Raw genomic sequence first — 23,007 nt, 5'->3', positions numbered from 1 at the left:
TGTCATTGTACTGTTCATGATTAAAAAGAAAAACGCATCGCAGAATCAACAAACAGTAGCTTATCTTATAGGCCTCGATCGCCTTCAGCGGAGAAAACGGGGAGATTCTTTGTCGAAGCGACTGTAAATTAAACATAAATAAATGCGAGAGCGTATGTACATACCGGATTGTATTCGCTGCTCAAGGGAACAAGCTCATAATAGAATCATAATGGCTACATAGCCTAGCCTACTAAATGATTGGAAAAATCACTGGTACAACAACACAGTAAGATTTATGGCTACTGTAACCTATTCCATCCAGCGTTGCCAGATGTTGTGAGAGAAACAAGCAACCAGATCTATGAAAACAAGCCCAAAAGAAGCGAGCCCTTCACCCTTTAAACATAATACATGAAACATAATGATCTACAAGCTCACAACGCAGCTTGCAGATCTGCTTTTCTTTTCTTTTTATCTTGGAAGACATTTTTGAAAAAATGCCGAATATATTTGAGACATTTTAACAACACAAATCTTGTATGGGGTCCACTCCCTGGCATAAAATATTTTCAGATTGGGAGTCCGCAGACAAATACATATTAATTTGGGGGGTACTTGACTTGAAAATGTTTGAGAAACACTGGTTTAAACCTTTAGGAAAGAAGCCCCAAATAAGCAACTACACTTTAGAAACAAGCCCCCCAAAAAATGCAACCCGCAACAACTACCAATATTTTATTATATCAATTATGTACAAGCAACTTGAAATAAAAAGAAGCCCAAAGTGGCTTATAATAAGCGGACATGGCAACACTAATCATATTCCAGTCTTTTAGAAGGATACAGCATCATCTAGTGATGGGCGGAATAACGGCGCAAGTCGTGCATGTAGGCCCAGTGGTGGAAAAGGTACTCACATTTTTACTTAAGTAAAAGTATCAATTCTGCAATGCATAAACACTAAAAAAAAGTGCCTACATTTTGTAAAAGTACAAAAGTATTGGCATCACAATGTAGCCTACTTAAGGCACAAAAGTGAAAGTAGGCTACTCATTTTGCAGAATGTCCCCTTTCACAAGTTTTCAAATGTATGAAATGAATAAAAAATATTTTGAAAATATTAGATCAGTGCTTACAATGCGTTGCATCATTGTGAGCTTGTAGATTGGCTATTTTCAAATGGCCGAAATGTATATAGGGCTAAAGTGGGTAATGCATCTGTTGTAATAATAATCAAAATTACAACTAGTAACTTAAGTTTTCAAATAATTGTAGTGGAGTAAAAGTACAATATTTGCCTCTGAGATGTAGTGGAGTAGAAGTAAAAGTACTGACAATTGTAAATACTCCAGTAAAGTAAAAAAAATACATCAAAATTGTAGGCCTCAGTACTTGAGTAATGTACTTAGTTACTTTATACCACTGCGTGCATGCCATGTAGGCTACAGTAATATTGAATGCATAGCACAGTAAGTACCACAATGGGAAGCATAGGAAACGGAGCATATGGCTATTTGTATTCATATAAGCACAATGAATCAGCTTTATGACTTATAAGTTTCGTTTCATTGCCTTGCGTATCTAGAAATGTGTTAAGTTTCGTTTCTTGATGTTTGAGTTTCGCATTGAGAAAATGATGAAAGGAAACTGAGTTGGCATTGATTTGTGCAGAGAGAAAAAAAACAGTAGAACTATAAAACTACAGATTACACAACGCAGTGATCATTGACACAGAGCGATCTGATCTGACTGCAACCTGACTGTTCTCTCAGACCATGACTGAGGTAATGTAGCCCAATTATATTATGATTGGATAATTGTAATTTATGATTGTCTTTGTCAACGTAAAGGGCAGGCAATTTGATAGGAATAGAATAAAATACAAACGTGACCTAATAAGAAAAGTAACTTTCATCTCTGTGGGGTGTGGTTATATAGGGATGGAGGGTTTGTGATTGAGTGATTAGGGATTAGGCTAGCAGTTTGCAAAAAAACAGCTTCATACAAAAGGATGCTAAAAGGATAAACCCAAGAAACTAAGTGCATTTACGGCTTGTTTCCATTGGGGTGTGTATTCAATTCTTCGAAACATTTAAAGACAGGCAATAAATACAATAATGCAAAAACATCATATAAACAATTTCTGAAATTATTATCCGCACATTTTCTATTTGACTTTATTTTCAACATGATGCAGAACTCATACAAGATAGGCTGCAGCCTGTAAGATAAACAAGTGAAATTGGAAGTGATGGATGGGGGATAGCCCTGGTCCAGAGCGTTAGTGAGTTCTCTCTAACGCCCTGCCAGGCACTCGGCTCTGCGTATAGACAAATAATTCCACTGCCTGCGAGGTCTCCAACTGTAGTAAAAAATAAACAAAACTACTTCGCCACTCACCAAAATAAAGGATGTTTTGTGTTGGTGAAAGTCTATTCTCCACGGTGGGAAGCCTCTCAGGACCCCACCTTCTCTGTATAATACACTTTTTTTGGGCAGAAAAATGTCCGCCAGATGGAAATTATTTTATTTACTCCACTGCGACCCCTACAGATCTGGTCGATGGTAATTTATATTGACCAGATCTGTAGAGGGCGCAGTGGAATAAATACAATAATTTCCTTCTCGCGACATTATTGATTGATTGATTGAATATTTTATTAGGCAAAAGAATGTAAAACAACACATTTACATTTAAAATACTTTGTCTAACAGGTCCGTTCATAAAAGTCCTTGCGGACTTGTTTCCAATGAGGGCCTTGGTATTCAATTCATAGACATATATAGTGGCACCACAGTTCGAATATCATTACACAAAGAAATAAAAAATAAAACAGCAAAAAATTATATATATATATACATACATATACATATATATATATATATATATATATATATATATATATATATATATATATATATATATATATATACACTATGTACAGCCAATGGAATAAAAAAAAAGGGGGAAAGATATGTACAAGAACAGGGGGGGGGGGGTCTAACGGGAAAATGGTACTACCTCCTCTTTTGGCCTCCTGAAAAGTGATTTTTTAAGGCTCTTTTAAATGAGCCCAGCGAACTGCATTTTTTGAGGGATGGGGTTAGACCATTCCAAACCTGGGTGGCAGTGCTGTAGAAGGAGAATTTGCCCATGTTTGTTTTATGGGTGGGTGGTACCAAATTGTTGTTTGCACTCCCTCTGGTATTGTGACTGTGGGTGTCACTAACCTTTTGGAGGTATTTACTCAGATATGCGGGAATAGGGGGCATATCGGGCAAATTTTCATTTACAATTTTGAAGGCCAGTCCCATTTTTAGTTGTTTAACCCTGTCTTCCACCCTGAGCCAGCCTAGGCTGGCAAAATGGGTGGGAGAAAGGTGGGTCATGTGCCCCAATCCGAGGAGTAGCCGAATCAGTTTGTTTTGGGAGGTTTGGGAGGTTTGAAGTTTATTATTATCATTACTTTATTTTCTGCCCCGAAAGTGTATTATACAGAGAAGGTGGGGTCCTGAGAGGCCTCCCACATTGGAGAATAGACTTTCAACAACACAAAACAGCTTTTGTTTCGGTGAGTGGCGAAGTAGTTTTGTTTATTTTGACTATAGTTAGAGACCTTGAAGTGCAGTGGAATTCTTCGAAAATAGCCGATTTACAAGCACACTGCAGGCATTGTGAGCTTGTAGATCTGATATTTTCGGCAAAGAGCTTTGGTGTCGAGGGGACAAAAGAGCAGACCAAGTACAGAGCCAACGGTCAAGTTTAAAATTACAAAGTATTGAAGGTTGTGGTTAAATGTCATTTAACATGTCATGAATAGCCTACAATATGTAGTGGGGGGGGGGGGGGGGGGGGGGATATGTAGTGGGGGGGGGGTCCCCTCAGCAAGGGGGGTGTCCCCTCTCATCTCACTCTCAGCAAGGGGATCCTTGGCCTGAAAAACGTTGAAGACCCCTGATGTAAAGAGCAGATAAATGTCCCTCTCCTGATTGGATTAAATGGTATCCCGACCTGACATTTTATTTTCTGTTAGATCTATCTGCATAGCATGTGAGAAGCTATTTTATTTCAGTAGTCTGTGTGGTCTCTGTGGTCCTGCCAGAAATATACAAATAAACATCACTAATCATAATATTTAATATTTTGGGACAAGGTACTCTGGTCAGACCAACTGCACATGACTATTGTGAAATGTGTCATCTTTGTTAGGTGGCAATTTAGAAATGTAATGGCTCTTAAAAACAAGAGGGCAATAGGGATTGCGCAATTCATCTGCAATTAGTCCTACCTAGTACCAACCCAGGCAATATTTTTCAAATATACACTCCCCCTGTTCACATCTCTTTCAGATAAAACATGTGCACGCTTTGTCTTTTATTTTCCTGAACCGATTATCTGATAAAGGTCACAACCATAAACCGGTCCAGCTGGCTCTCATTAACTTAGATGCATTCCATCGAACTTCCGCCACCAGTTTGCCTCTCATGTGCGTCAATGGCGCATGCCTGGTGTAGAACAGAACACGTTTCTACCTTCAATATGAAGTACCTGTCTGCCCACCCATGTGATTGTTACCCTAATGACCTATGACATGTTCGCCCCAGTCTATCCTATGTTAATTGTCATTTGAGTTCACCTGCGTCTAGTTAGTTCCCATAGGTCTCTATATACTGTACCTCTCTGTTTCAGTTTGTCTGTAAAAGTAAAACTATGTTATGGTGTGAGTACCTGTAACCTGTATGCAATCAGTGTCAGTTTTGTGTTTAGGTGGAGAGCCTTCAGTAAAACCTGTTAGATGAGTTAATGTTTGGCTGTGAGCCTTTAAGTCTGATAATAGACCTGCCTACGTTTGCCTCAAATTACTTTTTTTTGTAAGTAAAAGGTTTTAAATGTGTATTTATTGCTTTTGACAAGTACATGGGAATACAGTTGCCATAGGATGTAAAAAGTACATTTTTGTGTGCCCTTACATCTACCCCCCACCCCAATCCCACATACAACATGCAACATTCAGACATGTAACATAGAGTTACATAACTCAAAAGAAAAAAGACACAAATTATAATAATCAATTCATAAGTATTATGATTTCCCTCGCTAACCCTCCTAGCCCTCCCCATGGTACATATGGAGTGTATACAAAAAAGGAAAGTAGGAATCCGTTATTTTCTTCCTTTAGCATGCATTAACCTAGCGCTTGTCAACGTGTCGATGGTGGTGTTTGCTTTATCTGTCCTGTAACGTCTTTAATTTAGTTATTTCATATTTCATAATCATAGGGCCCCAAACCTGATCGCATTTTTCCGGTGATCATCTCAGATTAAATTTAATTTTCTCCAAATTTAGGTACATCATGAGGTCTTTAAGCCATACAGATGCTTTAGGGGCCAGTGGTGATTTCCACTCCAATAGTATCCTTCTTCTTGCTAATAAAGATATAAAGGCAAGATTCTGCTTTATACCCCTTCCAATATGTTGGTGATCTGAACAAGTTCCAAACAACACCATCTCTGCACCCGGTGACAACTCTAAACGGAACTTCAAATTACTTTAATAAACTTTTATGAGTTTGAACCTTGCCTGCATCGTCCTGCTTTTGCGTCCAACTCTACTGTCTGCCTTCAGGAGCATCTAGACATCTGACAGATTGTAAATCAATCAGTTTTGGCACGCTGGAGCCAACAGGAATCAATTAGTGACTGATATGCAGATTTGATAAGCAGTTTCTGTGTTTTAAGGATTACCAAATGGATAGGCTATTTCTGTGTGACTGTGAAACTTTATTAACCTTCATTAAACTTCCTTTACTGTTAAAGTTGATTTTAAAAAAAGGAAAACAAGACTGAGATCTCCTACAAATAAATAAAATAAAGTTGGTTCTTTATAATCATTAATTATTTTTTTCTGTTACATGATCCTATCCAGGAAGGATGAACAGAAAGAAAACTCGGTGAGTAGTGTTCCTTTATCTTGCTATTCAGAAGCATCACCTTAAAATTGATTTCAGCGGCACACATGTATAAAGGAAGGTGTATCTAAGCGTCATCTGACAAACTTTGATTGTCGCTCAGAACTGGAACTAAGCTATAATGACCCCACCCACTAAACAAACAAAACATTTGTTAAGGGCCACATGATAATTGGCTTTTTTTTTTTTCAATCAATCAATCAATCAATCAATCAATCAATCAAATAAACAGTACACAAAAATATAACAATGTTTGACTCCTCACAGATATGATTAACCTTTTTTAATAGTGTGATACATATTCCAATTTTAATATTGTCTGTGATGATAAAAGTTTGATTATTTGAAATAAGTGAAGCTCGATGTAAAGTGACGCTTACAATACACTGCATTATTTTCATTGTAATGTGTAGGCCTAATCATGTTTTTCTGTTTAGAAATGCGTTTGGTGCAACAGCGCCTCCATTCATTGACTACCTGAAAGATATTCTACGCAGATATCCTGATGGTGGACAAATTTTGAAGGTGGGACCAGTGCACATTCTGCTACAACTATATTACTATTCTGCCATTTAACATAATTACTTATTGCATGTTTTTAATGACTATGTAAAATACATTATTACATGAATAGTGTATTTTTTCTTGTATCTTGCTCATATTAACCCATTTTGGGCGGGAACCCCTATTTGTAACTATACCTTTCAAGACGGAAACCCCTTTTGAGGGGTTTGTTGCTATGTACAGTGTATAGCAACATCATTTATTTGTAGTATTTGAAGTTTTTCAGAAAACTTAGCTCAGGATTTAGATGGCGTTTTTAGAATCGGCCTATATATATATATATATATATATATATATATATATATCATATCATATCATATCATGTCATTTGCAATGGTCTGAACAGGAGCTGATCCAAAATGCTGATGATGCTGAAGCATCTGAAGTTATTTTCATCCATGATGAGAGGAGCTACGGTACAGAGACCCTTTGGACTGATGACCTGGGGAAATACCAAGGTATGTGGTGGCTTTCTGAGAATCCTATTTATTGTCAAACATTTCAAAGCTGATAATTTTTGTCACTTATCCCAAAAATATCAGCTAGACCAGTTTTGAGAACCAAAGAAATAAACCTTATGTGATAACTTGTTAACTGACTCATTCATTTTGAAGGCCCTGCTCTCTATGTCTACAACAACGCTGTATTCGCTGCTGAAGACTGGGAAGGCATTCAGAATACAGGAAGGAGTGTCAAGCGCAACGATCCAAACAAAGTTGGGAGGTTTGGGATCGGCTTCAACTCTGTTTACCACATAACAGGTAAAGCAATGCTACTCTGAATACATACATCTTATCTGTTATCTGTTGTAGAAGTACATGGTCCTACAAAACAGAGCAGACAAAATTGAAATTCGAACACAAAAAAAATTGAACCTGATAAATGATAAAATTGTGTCCCACCTGAAAAGTTGTTATTTTCTATTTATTAAACAGCTGAAGAGACGGATAGACCTCTGTTACTGAATTCACTCTGGGTCTTCAACAGGGGTTCGAGAACCCCTAGGGGGTGATAGGATCTACCCCCCTCCCCCATTAATTAATGAATATGAATCCAACATATTATTAGATATTAGATTAAAAACAAAAAAAATTACACAACACTGATGATAGTGCTGCCAAATTAATCTATAAAGCCATCCAAGCTTCAGCATCACTTGGAGACAACCCATAGTCACTTAAAAGAACACGTGTAATACTTCCTAATATATATCACTAAAACCACCAGTAAATCTGCAGATAAAGAGTAATACAAACTATTATTCAGTTAAAATTACGTGTCTTATTCCTACAACACCCGTGCATAGTGCTGCAGTTGCCCAAAGAGCTGAGCTGGACATTTCCTCGTTGTAAAAGGAGACGATTTTGGCCATTGATTGATTGATTGATTGAACTTCTTTTGCACAAGTGTATATGAAAGTGTATAGAGTCATCCCTGAAACTGTGGGCCAAATAATCTATATAAAACCTCAACATTAGGTAACAGTGGTTATCAACTGACATCAAATTGATATAGCCTAGACCTGTAAGACCATCTTATCACCCATGGCAAATTTGGGTGATAGCCTATAATTTCATAAGGCATAACGTCAACAATTTTCATATTGTTGACGTTATATTGGATCTTTACAAAGGAGCCTTGAAATAATCTGCTTTGTGCAGGGTGACCATTAGGCTATTTATGCATAATGAAACGGTCAGGTGATTTTTAAATGAAAATCAAATGTTTGAAAAGTCAAAATGACAGTATTATGTTTGATTAAAATGCTAACTTGTCAGCCATAAAATGCTATAAAAATGCAATTCATTATTTGGTGATAGAAGAGAGAGTTGGTTCATTCATATTATCCAAATGGTGATTTGAGAAAGTCACTCAAGTTTACAAAAGTCCATGACTCAGTATGGGAGTGAAGAAAATGATCAAAAACATACAGCAGGAGCTGATAAGCTGAAAAGGAGATCAATTATTCAGGTTAAAACAATTCAAATTCTATGATTCAATTCTAGTTTTATTATTCAATTATTAAAATTCAAATGCAGTTTATAGTGACATATCTGCACGCAAGAACAAAACAATAATGATAATCACTCACTCACACACTCACACACACACACACACACACACACACACACACACACACACACACACACACACACACACACACACACACACACACACACACACACACACACACACACACACACACACACACACACACACACACACACACACACACACACACACACACACACACACGAAACAAGTTTTAAATATTCTGATAGTAATCATTGCTATAGGGTATTTCCAGTGTTTCTCTTCAGCTCTTTAATAAACAGAAATTGAAATTTTCAGGTCAGGAAGGATACTAATTTCAATCGGAATGAAATGTGTTGTTTTTTCCCCATACAAAAAACTTTAAGATTGAAAGCATTAAAGTAAAAATAATGGGGTTCCCATAATGTTGCAGACATAATATTCATATATTTTTAATGCTTAAAAGTGTAAGATTAATAAATGAGTCAAAAGGTTTATATAAGTAAATATTGTGATGGATACTTTTATTGCAACATTCAGCTAAAACAATGCAATATCAAAATATATATCTTTGTCAATATCATTTACATTTAGCATACCTTATTTATGTTTCCAGATGTACCATGTATATTCAGTGCAGGACACATTGGCTTGCTAGACCCCCAAGAGAAGCTACTTGGAAAAGAAAGTGGAGGCATTCGATGGTCTTTGTCTGATACAGAAGACCAGGAAACTTTAATGACCTTACGTGACCAATTGCACCCCCTTCAAGACATCATTCCTCTTGTGAGCAAGCAGACATGGGAAAACATTATCACAGGAGACCAGCTCTTTCATGGGACACTCTTCAGATTCCCCTTGCGCAATGAAGCATCAGAGATTTCTGATAACGTGTACGACACCAATAGAGTCGCTCAGCTTTTTGACAGCTTCCTTTCAGATGCAGACTTGAGCCCACTCTTTCTGAGAAATGTTACATCTGTGTCCTTGATTCATGTCAAGCCAGACAACTCGGTTAACATCAAAGTTCAAGTGACCTGCTCGCACGCCACAGATGTTGTTTTGGAGTCAGATGATTTAGCCATCCAGGGCTCAACAAGCTTCAAATACATACGCTTTTCTTCAGAAGACCGCAAAGAGACAAAGAAGTGGCTCATCACATCTTGTTGCATGAAAGAAGGCCACATAGCAAAGCTTGATACGTTAGCAAAAAAGTTGTGCTTTCGTCCTCAAGTTGACTTGGCATTTCTATGTGGTCAGCAGAGACACTCCACTGACAGTAGGCTGAGCTGTTTTCTTCCCCTACCTAACAACGAATCCAACAAGACTGGACTCCCAGTTTATGTGAATGCATGCTTTGGCCTCACAGACAACAGAAGACACATCAAGTGGCAGGAGGAAGACCAGAAATATGATGAAGCTGCTCAGTGGAATGAATTGCTAGTAAAAGACGTTCTCCCACATGCATACCTCAGGATCCTCCAAGATGCTGTCAAACTATCCGAAGACGAGGGACTCCCTGCGTCCGTTGTATATGATCTTTGGCCAGACATCAGCCAGATGCAGCACAAAGACAAATGGCATGAAATTGCACTCGATGTACTCCAACGCCTATTCAGGCAGAATGTTGCCGTCCTCTCTCTTGCAGCAGATGAAAGAAAGTTTGTCACTCTTTCAGAAGCTTTGCTCCCCTGCAATCATTCAACAAGCACTGAAATAGTGGCCGCTGTTAAGAGGATTCTGGTTTCTTACGGAGAAAATCTTGTCACATTACCAGACTGTGTTGCAAGAGCTATCAAGGATGCCTATCAACACCATATTCCCTTGAGGCATGTGACGCCATCATTCCTACGGGCAGTTCTCCACAGAAATGGTTTGCATCATATCTCCAAAGAGGACAAGCTCTTGCTTCTGGAATACATTTTGAGTGATGGACAATACAGAGAACTTCAGGGCCTTCAGCTCCTTCCACTCAGTGATGGGACTTTCAGATCTTTCACAGATAAAGAAGAGGACATTGCTTTCATTGATAGCAATGAATTTCCAAGGTAAGTTTATTAATATTATTATTATTATCAATATCTAAACAATCATGGTGTAATGCTATATAGACTAAAAAATACAAACAATTTACCAGCTAAATTCATTTAAAAAATACAATATATTACTGTAGTCATTCCTGGCTCTAGTAGAGCACTTTTTTTATTGTCATTCTCTTGTTCTACACTACAGAGTCCTGCTGCCAGGCTGCAAAAATCTCTTCATTCCCAGTGATCTGAGTACACCTAGCCTTGCTCACCTGAAATATCTAGCCACAAAACGTAAGGATATTATTTTGTACAATGCAATGATACAATAATTATTCCATTACTTTTTCACACACACACACACAGGCGCGCGCGCGTGCGTAAGTGCGTAAGTGCGTGCGTGACACACACACACACACACACACACACACATACACACACACACACTTACTGATTGATTTATTGATTGATTGTTTGATTGATTCGTTTATTAATTCCAGGTTTGTTCAAGATATCCAACATCAATGCAAATGATGTGGCTGAATATGCAAAGAGGTATTTGCCAAAGGATTGGAAACAGACAAAGGCAAATCATGTTACCTGGGAGTTTGGCAATAGCCAGCATCCACCCTCGGGGTGGCTCCAAGAATTCTGGAAGTTTCTCAACACTCACTTCAGAGATCTAAGTTGTTTCAATGGCATGCCATTAATTCCCATCAAACCCCAAGATGACGTCAAGCATACCGTACAACTTGCAAGATTACAACAGAACTCAACCCTCATTTTCCAGAAAAACAAACTAACCAGCTTGCCAGACCAAATTGTTCAAATTGTGAAAACAGTTGGTGGAACAGTTGTGAGAGGCGACGACTGGCTGAAGCACGACGACCTTGACACTTATGTGTTGAACCCATCTCCAAGGAGTGTCATGCGACTGTTTGTGAACTTAGATTGTCAGCATGTCATCAATGAAATCAAGACTGTCCCTCTCAAACACAGGGAAGAACTTAAAGATTATCTTTCTGGTTTGGATTCTCTTTCAGTCAATGAGAAAAATGTCCTGTCAAAGTTGCCTCTTTTCCAAACCATGGATGGAAGATGTGTTGCCGTCCAGTCTAAAAAAGCTGTACTTTTAAGTTCAAGTCCAAAAATACCAACAGAACTCCCCATGCCTGATACAGTTGTTCAGTGTGCCACTGAGGCTGATCGCAGACTACTTCGACTGCTCGACATTGTTCTCTTGGATACAGCTGAAGCAACTGGCCTCCTAATTGATGGAATTGAAAGGAGGGATTTTGGCAAAGAAAATGTAGTGAAAATCATGACTTGGATTCTAAAACATGGCAACATCCTTTTCTCTCAGAATGATGCTTTGAAAAAGCGATTGAAAGAGTTGAACTTCATTGAAATGAACGGAGAGCTGAAACGCACCTCAAGCTTCTTTGATCCAAGAATAAAAGAATTCAAAGTTCTTTTTGGATCAGATTTCTTTCCCCCATCTGTTTATACGGAGACCTCACAGATGCTTGGGAGCTTAAAAGATCTTGGATTGCTAACTAAAATGACGGATGTCACTCCAAACCTCTTGTTGCAAGCTGTCACACAGATTGAAAAAATGAATTCACATTCTGAAAAGGAGGCTGTTCAAAAGTCTGAGGTGCTTTTAAAACTGCTGAATACTAATGATTTGCTGGCCAATTTCTCAAAAGAGCAGCTTGAATGTCTCTCTGTGTTACAATGGATCCCATGTGTCAAACCAGGTGATAAGAACACATTAGGAAAGGGCAAAGGAAAAGGCCTCTTCTGCCCAAAGGAAGTAAGACATTCAATGTATGAGGACATTGTTGGGCATGTAATGCCTCTGACAGGAGAGCTCAGTGAGAATGTTGGTACCAAACTTGGTCTCGAACGCGTACCCCCGCCTGAGAAAGTGAAAGAGAATTTGTCAGCATTGAGATCCTTGGTACAGACAATGAAGACTCCAGACACAGATACCAACTTCAAGAGGAAGTTACACAGCATTTACAGACACATGCAAGAACACATTTCTGCATTCAAAAAAGTGATAACGGATGGTGAATGTTGGCTATGGACCCACAACCAGTTTGTTTCCCCTCAGGATCTTGTTCTTGACTACCCATCTAGTCTGGATCTGAGCTCTTACATTAAGAAGGTGCCAAAAGAATTTCTACCATTTAAGAGATTGTTGAGCAAGTTTGGACTAAGGCCATACCTTTCAGATGAAGAAACAATGGGTATCCTTAATGATATCAAGCAAAGCATTGATGGAAGGAAAGAGAAGTTTGCACGTTCATCTGAGCTGAATGTCTCAATAGCTATTCTTAACTGGACATGTAGAGAGAAGAAGTCTGTTACTGGTGATATCCCGGTACCCGTCAGAGCAGAGGGTGACCGATTTGCCCTCAAACCACTGTCAACAACAGTCTTCTGTGACATAAGCAGAGATGGATTGGAGGCACTTAATAAGGATGAGGAAGAATTTTATGTGATCCATGAGCAGATACCAAAAGCAACTGCGGAGTGGCTGAAGGTCCCACTTCTGAGCACCCGAATCCTCAGTCCAGAACAAGTGGGAATAGAACAATGTGGGCAGCATGAACCCATAACCACGAGGATTAAGAACATTCTTAATGAATATGATGAAGAAAATGACATTTTCAAAGAGCTGATACAAAATGCTGAGGATGCTCGTGCAAAAGACTGCAAGTTCATGGTGGATTTCAGAGTCCACAATGCCCCTCCTGAAAGTCTGATTGACCCTGGCATGTCTCTTTGCCAAGGGCCATGTCTTTGGGCATTCAATAATGAGCTATTCACAGAAGATGACTGGGGAAACATTGTCAGGGTAGGAGCCGCCTCAAAGGCTAATATGGTTGAGAAAATTGGAAAGTTTGGACTTGGATTTAACACTGTATATCACGTGACAGATGTTCCCTCCATCCTCAGTGGCAACCATCTTCTCATTCTTGATCCAAATGTCAACCACCTTAAGAAGCATATCAAAAGCAAAACAAATCCTGGAATCAAGCTGGACCTCTCTCAACAGCGACTCTTGCATTGGTTTTCTGGTCAGTTCAGACCATATGAATGCATTTTTGATTGCAATTTCTCCAAAGCAAATACTCCTACTCTCTACCCAGGTACTCTGATCAAACTACCTTTCCGGACACGTGAAGAGGCTCACACATCTGAAATCTGTACAAAGGTGTATGACAAACACAGTATTGTCACCTTCCAGCAGCACTTAGCCAACAACTCACAAACTCACCTGCTATTTCTGAAGAACGTCAGCACCATATCTCTACAAAACATTGCAGACAATGCTCCAACTCCTCCAACAGAGGACCATATCAAAACCATTTTCACAGTTTCAAAAACAGTTTTGAAAAAAACTGCGATTCCAGATGAAATCCATACATTAAAGCAGCGCGGTGCTGAGAAAAAACTGATGAAACTTGAAGAAAAATGTAAAGAAGTAATTGACTGCTGCACAGTCAGCATTGCCGAAATAACCCAACATTGTGATGGCTCTAATGTCCAGGCCTGGCTTCTGTACAATTGCTTCGGGACACAGGACTCCTTACAAATGGCCCTTAAAGATGACAAGAAGGCCAAATTCTCTTTGCCTGTCGGGGGAATCGCTGTACCCTTGCACAATGATCCAAAAACCAAGAAATGGGTCACATCACAGACTGATCTAGTTGGACAGGCATTTTGCTTCCTCCCTCTTTCCATTCACACTGGCCTTCCTGTGAATATAAATGGAGCATTTGCTGTGACTTCCAATCGCAAAGGCTTATGGGAGACTGGAGTAAAACATCAGTGGAACCAAGCTCTTCTTAAGGATCCTACAGCCACGGCATATATCACAGTACTTTTAACTCTGAAGAGTATGGCTGAAAATGGGGAGATGGAAAGTTACTGTTATCACACCTTTTGGCCTGACAGGGAGAAAGTGAGTGATACTTTTAAGCCTCTGGCAGATGCCTTTTACTTTGCCATCACCCAGTACTCCAGCAGGCCCCTTGAGCTCTTCAATGATGGTATACATTGGTGCTCAATTGACAAGGCTATATTTTTACATCAAAGCATTGAAGAGGACAAAAGAATTGGCAGGCTTGCTATGAAGGTGTGTCAGAGCTATGTAAAGGCACCTAACCATGTTGTTCCTCTTCCACTGTGGGTGAGAAACAGCTTCAGAGATGCTGCCTTGGAAAAGGCTCTACAGAGCAGAATGTGGAACTGGGAAAAGTTTTACAATGAAGTGGTGTTTAGCAACCTGAGTACCATGGACCCTGAGAGTAGAAATGCTCTTGTGCTGCATGCTATTGACCTTAACCGTGAGCCAATTGACAATCTACTTAAGTGTTATCCATGCATTCCCACACAGAGTGGACAGCTCCAGTATATCAAGAAGCTTGTGAATCCAGCTGGGAAAGTAGCCTGCCTGTTTGATAATAACGAAGGACGCTTGCTTGGAGGGACTGAAAGTGACTTTTGTTCCCCCAAAAGGATTCAGCGGCTTCTGGAATTGGGAATGCTTAATCACCAACTCCCATTGGAAGACATCTTAGACAGAGCTGACAAAATCACCAGTGTTTGGAGCAAAGACAAAAGCAAAGCCTATGGACATCTGAAGTGCATCCTTGACGTTCTGAGGAGTTCCCATAAAGAGGAGGGCTCTCCCTACTGGAATCTACTAAGGAATACTGCATTTATTCCAGCATTTCCTCCAAACAGTGAAAAAGACCAAATGGTGAAACTTTGGAAGCCTGTTGATGTTTTTAGTGACCAATGTCGCTACCTTGTAAGCATGATACATCCTGTGGTCGATCGTACAAATCTGAACCTGCACAGTGCTGATCCAGTCCTCAAAATTCTGGGAATTCATCAAAGTTCTGACTTGAGACCTGAGACGGTACTTAAGCAGCTGAAAGAAGCTTGTAAGGAAACAAAATCATTCAACAATTCCAAGTCTACACTTCAAAAAATTGCAGATGAATGCTACAAGTTCCTGGATCAGTGGCTCTACAATTTGGGAGATTCCAAACTCATTTCAAAGACTGCACATTCATTCCCGTTTATTCTTGTTGGGGACAAGTTTGAGCATGTGAAATCTGTGGCCGAAAATGCGGAATTTGAAGCAAAACCATATCTCCATGGGCTTCCAACAGTCTTCAAAGGCTTCACAAAACTGTGGGAATGTGTGGGTGTTGAAAAGAAATTCACAGTTGATCAGTGTCTCACTGTACTCAAGACACTGCATACTTTCCATGGATCCAACCCCCTTCCAAAATCGGATCTCACAATTTGCCTAACAATATTAAACAGAGGATTGTATGAAGCCAATGAGAACAATCTAAGTGACTGCCTCATACCTAATGAACATGGTGTTTTACAGCCTGCAAGCAAACTATATTTCAATGATAGTCCTTGGATGCCAGACACTGCAACTGTCACTTTGTGCCATGAGAATATCCCAAGTGTCATGGCTCAGTATTTTGGAATCAAAACAACCAGGCATCAAACTCTGCAAGAATATTCAGTGGAATCACCCTTTGCTTTTCAGTTTGGACAGCAAGAGCAACTGACTGTCCGAATTAAAAACATAATTTCAGCTTATCCAGCCAAGAAAGATATCCTGAAGGAGCTCATCCAAAATGCAGATGATGCAGAAGCAACAGAAATCCACTTTGTTTGGGACAAAAGGCAGCATGGCACGGAGAAAACATTTGGGGAGAAGTGGAACCAGCTACAGGGCCCGGCACTATGTGTATACAACAACAAGGTGTTTTCTGATGCAGATCTGAAAGGCATTCAACAGCTAGGAGAAGGTGGAAAACATGACATTCAAGGGAAAACAGGAAAGTACGGTCTTGGATTCAACTCTGTTTACCATTTGACTGATTGCCCTTCAATCATAACTGGGGATAAAGTACTCTGCATTTCTGATCCAAATCTGAAATACATTGAAGGTTCGTCAGGAAAACAACCTAATGGGTGTGGTTACAATCTAGTAAATGTCTTTAAGGAAATGTATGATGATGTGTACAAGTCATTTCTTCCAGATCAATTTGCACTTGGAGATGGCACCATGTTCAGATTGCCGCTTAGAACAGGTGTCATGGCAAACAACTCCAAAATATCAAACCAGGGAGTGACTAATCAGGATATGATTGAGTTGTCCAAAGCCCTGTCTGAAGATCCTGAAGGATTGATCCTGTTTCTGAAAAATATACGAAAAATACAATTCCATGAAATAAACGAACACTCGCAAGACCTCCTCACAACCTTCACAGTTGAAAAATGTCTCTCAGAGAAGAGCGATGAAGAAAGATGTTCTTTTCAAAACCATCTATGCACGGCACTGCAATCTGACAAACAAGTAAAACCATACAAAGCAATTTATGGTGTCAGCATTTCAACCAACGATCAACTACAAAGTAAATGGGTCATTGCAGATCAGTTTGGCTCCTTCAAAAGCAGCATTGGAAAAGAGAGAAAACATTCAGACATTATACCCCAAGCAGCACTAGCTGCACGTGTGCATCCTAAGCCAGTCACAATGGGAGACTTAAATGGAGGAGTCTTTTGTTCACTTCCTCTGCCAGGCAAAACTGGACTTCCAATACATGTCAATGGAAACTTTGAGGTTGATTCCTCCAGAAGGGACCTTTGGAAAGCAGATGGCCAAAGTCTGAAAACAAATTGGAATGAGTCTTTAAAACAGGACGTCATAGCTCCCCTGTATGCAGAACTAATTCAATACCTCCGTGGTAGCATTAAAAAAGTGAAAGTCTGTTCCGCAACTGAGTTTCCATGGACAGTTCTTGATAGCTCCTACTTGTGTTTTTTCCCAACTGTCTCAAAAGACATTGCTCAAGATTGGCATGGTATGGTACAAGAGGTGTATCGGTCAATACATGAGAAAGCACTTGATGTTATTCCAGTGGTACGGAGCTCAGTAAAGAAAATTGCACATCGGACAGTGACAGAGATTACTTTTGACTGGTGTACTGTCAGAAAGACAGAACTGACTAATGCACCTCACTTGATTAACCCACTGAGCACCTATATTAATCCCATTTTAGAGGATCTTGGAATGAAGTTAGTGCCTTTTACCACAAAAATGTCAGAAATTTGGGAAGGTTTCAAAACTGCTGAAATTGAATTGAATGCAGTCAGTCCTTCAACTGTGCGGAATTTCCTTAGAGAAAAACCACTCAATGACTCGAACCAAACTGAGAGGGGTTTACCTTTACCTATCTCACACACTCTGATTAGACATGACAGCAGATGCTCCACGCTGTTACAGTTCTGCTTGAACGATATCAACAAAGACAACTGTAGTTCAATCAATGGGCTTCCACTTCTTCTCACACAAGATAAAGTTCTAAGAGTGTTCAATCATAACTCTCCCAAGCTGATGTCAAGATATGATCGCTTGTTCTCTGAGTATGAGGCAGATTTTGCACATTATCGTATTAATATGGCCCACCAGGCGATTCTACAAAATGGCGGCTTTCTCCACAATTTGACGATTCCCATGTCAGTGAAGTATGTAAAACCTTTACTTCAGAGATTCCTGCAAGACTGTGCAGTTGATCCAAGCTCTAACCTCCATGTCCCAAATGAGGCAATACTGAAGTGGCTGAAAAAACTTTGGCAATTCTTCACAAGCCAACTCACATCAACACCATCACAAGATTGGGGAACTAAAACACCTGTGACACTGAGTTCTGTCAAGGAGCTGTTCAGTGACTGTTGTATAATACCTGTTGTGTGTCCAAGGTTAAAAAACAGACCCTTTCTCCAAACAATGAAAGACATGCCAAGTGTGATTCATCTTGGCAGAGAAGGGGACATATCAAGTGTTCTCTTTAAACTTGGCTACACAAAGCTTAATTGGTCATTCTACACTGAGATGGGCACACAGATACATTCACTTTTAGACCCTGAATTCATGAATACCAATGATGCAAATGCTGTATTAGATGAAGTCTACAAACTCAATCATTGTGAGTTTCCCCACCTTTCAGACAAAGAGTTAAGAAAACTTCAATGTTTTTTACAATCTGGAATAAACAAACAGGATTATCAGAGAAAGCTCACATCCTTGCCATTATTTGAAACCATACATGGTGAGCGAGTGCCGCTTGATAATCTTGAACAGGTATTCATCCTCAACATGACGTTAATCTCAGTTGGAGAATTCCCTGCTCTGTTCATGCAGCATCACAGAAATACAGTTTTTCTCAAGTACAATCTTGAGAATGAGCCACTGTCTTACCAGTTGAACATCCAAATCCTATCTGACTTGGACTTCTTTATGAAGTTCATCTTGCCTGTCCTACACAAGCTCACAGAGAGACAGATTCTTCACTGTTTCAAAATGTTGTTATCAGTACAACATGCTCACAATTATAATGAGCATCAGGACAAAATCATCTTTTCAATGAAGGATGTGAAATTGATTCAGAGTGCCCATGGGAACTTGGAGAAAGCGTCCCACTACTTTGATGAAAGTGTGGAAATGTACAAGATGATGTTGCCTCAAGACAAATTTGTACCTCAGAGCTTTTGGAATGAGTTCAATGCAACCCAGCAGTTACAAGTGAAAGCACTGCTTACAGCATTTGGAATGAAACATGTTGTGTCAAAGGAGGAGATAATAGATTTTGCATACCAAATAGAAAGAGAGGCAAAAGGCCAATTCGAACTTAAGGAGTTGAAACAGAAGTCATTGAAACTGTTGAAAACAGCCTTGACACAAGAGAGCAAAAATGAAGAACAAAAGAAGTTGATGGAGAAAATAGCTGACATCAAATTCATTTTTCCTAAAGCAACTGGTAAAGAACTGTGTGCCTACCATCAGCCACTTGCAGCTGAGAGGACTGCTGTTGCAATCAGGGGATCTTTGATTGAAAGTGATGAAGTGATCAGAGATCAACGTCTGATTTGGACTTCAATGCCAATAATACCAGGCTACTGGTCAAAGAAGGAAAAGATGCAAATGGTGACTCATGGAGCCCTTGAAAGGCCACCTGGCCCGTACGTCACCACAAACATCAGCAACATCTGTCACGTACCTTGTCAAACTGATGACTTGATCGAAACTCGTGCTGAAGTGTTTCGTCTTTCATATGGCCATCTACAAACAAATACTTTTGATAGCCATTCACTGACTGGCCTCCCTGTTGTGCTGGTTGAAAACGACACAAAACTGGTGAAAGCTGAAGAGACCTCTCTAGGGCTCCAGAGTGACCTGGAATTCAGGCCCTACTTGTACAAAATTCCTGGGAAGGATGTCCTCTATGCAGAGTTCTTCAAAACAATTGGTGTTAATGAGGAGCCAACAGCACTGCAGTATTGCAATGTCCTTGAAGCAATTTACACTGAGTCCTGTGATAAACAAACTCTCAATGCAAACCAGGCGAATACTATCAAACATGCCGTGAAGCGACTGTTTCAGCTAATCAAAAATCAAGGGAGCCAATCAGCCCTTCAACTACCAAAGGTTTTACACCTCCCTTCAAAAGATGGTAGGTTGTACCCCTCAAACATGCTCTATTTCAATGACACAGTGTTCCAGGCAAACAGGTTAGAAAAAGCATTGGAGAACAAGATACACCTCCTCGAAAACGTCAATATCACTGAGGTCAGTGATATTTATGATCATCATCAACTGCTGCAGTTGCTACCAAATGATAATCAGCCCAAAATGCTCTCTCGATGTACTGAAGAGAAGGTGGTGGATTCACACATGCCGCTTTGCGAGTATGGAGCCAGCTGTGATTTTAGTGGAGGGTTTGAGAAGCATCTCTCCTCAATACACTTCAGACATGGACTTATCAGCCTCATCAGAGCGCAGTCAAGGAGCAAAATTACACAAGAAGACGCAACTAACATGTGCCAGCAGATGTTTGGGAGCATTCAGATGGTCTGCTGCAAAAGCCTTGAAACAGAGCTTTGGTTTGATCAACAACCACTAAATGACACCAAGTCTGAAACAGAGGTCAATGTCAAAAAGGGAGAAGAAGTTTGCATTTTCTATTTGAAGCACAGTGACAGTATGGCTCTTAAAGTGATTAATAAAGTCAACCTGACGCTGACTAAAGAGATAAATGCTCTCTTAGATAATAGCATTCCCTCAGTCCACCTAACAGTTCTTGGACAGTTACTTATGTGTGACTCACTGGAGGAGGTTCAGAAAATACTGTCTGACAACGGAATTCATGACAGTGCTGAAACTCAGAACCTTCTTTTCTGTCCACCCACCCCTGGGACCGCTATCCCTGAGGAATGGAAGGATTCCCTAGATCAGAGCTTCATCAATAACTTTGAAGAAGGAGAATACGTTGGCTATAATGACTCTGCTTCAGACGAGGAGTTCATTTATGCAGTTATTGTTGAGAAGCTGCCAGAGCCTGCTGGACAATTATATTCACACAGATACAAAATACAAATTGGTAAAGATGAGGTCATCGAAGTCAGCTCTCTCGATCTATATCAGTTTAAACGAGAGAAGCCAAAACAGGAGGAGAAGCCAACTTGCATGGAACTAAAGCCACTGGTGCAAGTGCACTCTGTGCCACATACTTCACAAGCATCATCTACAAGTTTCTCATATGCACGGCCGCTGCCCACAACACTTGAAGAAGCCAAAAAGGAAATTGATGAATGTTTGGCAGAGATCTGGACTCTTTCTGAGGAGGACAGGGGAAAGGCCATTAAACGTCTGTACCTGAGATGGCATCCGGACAAAAACCCAGACTATGAAGAGCTCGCCACTGAAGCATTCAAGTACTTGCAGAACAGAATTGATGAGCTGATGACAGGCAAATCGTCAAACTCTTCTCATTCACGGCAGAACACAAATTCCAGACACTCCCACCCAAGGTGGAACACAAATTACAGAGACTTCTATGAGCAGTGGGATAAGGAAGCCAGGCGCCACAGACGCGGTCGAGAGAGGTTCAATAGAGACTACCGTTCATACAGTTATAACTTTTGGACACATCATGGAAATGTCCCAAGACCAGACAGAGAGGAGGCCCAGCGCTGGTGTAGACAGGCTCGCTGTGATCTCACAGCCGCTCACAGAGACAAAAGCAGTGGGAGCACCGAGTGGTGTCTGTTCAAGGTCCATCAAGCAGTGGAAAAGGCTCTCATTGCTGCAGAGTACAAAAGAACAGGTCAACAGGTCAACAATTGCTCCATTACACAACTCGCAGAAAGAATTCCCCGCTACAGAGCGGGGAAGTTCATTAATTTGGCCCAGGTTGTTCAAGAACTACAGTTACTGGGAGTCGACGCCAAGAAGACTCAGTATCCAAGCTGTCACCCTCCTCCCCTCATTCCCAATGGGCAGTTCAAACCAGAGAATGAAACTCGAGCACTGGAGCTGGCATCAGATATTCTCAGTCAAATAGAGGCATATGTCAATTAAGCATTCAAGATGGTAGGCTAAACGTGTCGAGTTGAGTTTAAGAAGATATTAAAATTGTTGTCAACTAGCTGTAGAATACAACTCTCGTAGACGTATTTATGATTCTGACGTTTTCAATCTACGAGAGTTGTAGACACTCCTCCCCATTGTCACCGGGACTTTCAGCTCCTAGCCTGTCCGGGGCTCCAAACACATACAAATGCAAAAATAAAGGTGCTTATCCCCAAGCCCCAAATGTTAACTAACAGTCAGGAGTTCTAGTGCAATGTAATAATCCATATCTTTCAATAAAGAAGTGTTTTATTCCCGTCTGTGGCCGAACGCCTTATTTTCACCCTTGTTTACTTCCTGTTTACATTACGAGTGTAATTCCGGGTTTCACCAGATGTGGCGCATCACTACCGTCCATTGGGAACTTCCGACAGAATCGGCCACAGACGGGATTAAAACACTTTTTTATTGAAAGATATGGATTATTACATTGCACTAGAACTCTGGACAGTTAGTTAACATTTGGGGCTTGGGAGTAAGCACCTTTATTTTTGCATTTGTACATGTTTGGAGCCCCGGACAGGCTAGGAGCTGAAAGTCCCAGTGACAATGGGGAGGAGTGTCTACAACTGTCGTAGATTGAAAACGTCAGAATCATAAATACGTCTACGAGAGTTGTATTCTACAGCTAGTTGTCAAACATACATATTGTGATCTGATTTTTGTAAACAAAGTAAATACTTAGAGGGACCAATAACATAGATTTTTCTTTGAGATGAAAATTAAAACATGGAAGAAACTTTAAAACATTCAACATTAAGAACATGGAAAAAAATTGCATGCTTGTACTTCAAGTTCATTGATTTTTATGCTTGAGAACTTTATTTTGAGATGTAATATTTGAATTTTACTAAATACATTTAAACCATCCATATCTTTTGTCTGATTTATTTTCTGAGCTGTGATTTCT

The 23,007-nt window shown here is 40.0% G+C and overlaps 1 protein-coding gene across 2 annotated transcripts; it reads left to right on the top strand.

Annotated features, from left to right (window-relative positions):
* The first annotated feature begins 1,696 nt into the window (after window positions 1–1,696).
* On the top strand, window positions 1,697–22,961 carry LOC311064145 (sacsin-like). Of its 2 annotated transcripts, XR_014602683.1 has the most exons (9): window positions 1,697–1,766; window positions 5,909–5,933; window positions 6,389–6,476; window positions 6,862–6,973; window positions 7,130–7,276; window positions 9,166–10,597; window positions 10,782–10,870; window positions 11,077–22,102; window positions 22,726–22,961. XR_014602683.1 is itself a non-coding variant. In XM_084083921.1 (8 exons), the coding sequence occupies exons 2-8, from the start codon at window positions 5,914–5,916 to the stop codon at window positions 22,044–22,046; spliced, it is 12,858 nt and encodes a 4,285-aa protein (XP_083940047.1). In that variant the 5' UTR covers window positions 1,697–1,766; window positions 5,909–5,913; the 3' UTR covers window positions 22,047–22,203. The 2 variants fall into 2 exon arrangements, 1 of the variants encoding a protein (XP_083940047.1); XM_084083921.1 differs by lacking the exon at window positions 22,726–22,961 and having other exon boundaries at window positions 11,077–22,203.
* Window positions 22,962–23,007: the final 46 nt, after the last annotated feature.

Source organism: Gymnoscopelus microlampas, assembly GCF_963454915.1.
Source record: "Gymnoscopelus microlampas genome assembly, chromosome: 17".
NCBI lineage: Eukaryota > Metazoa > Chordata > Actinopteri > Myctophiformes > Myctophidae > Gymnoscopelus > Gymnoscopelus microlampas.
Note: the sequence above shows the minus strand (reverse complement) of the source record. Positions and strands in the feature narration are given on the sequence as shown.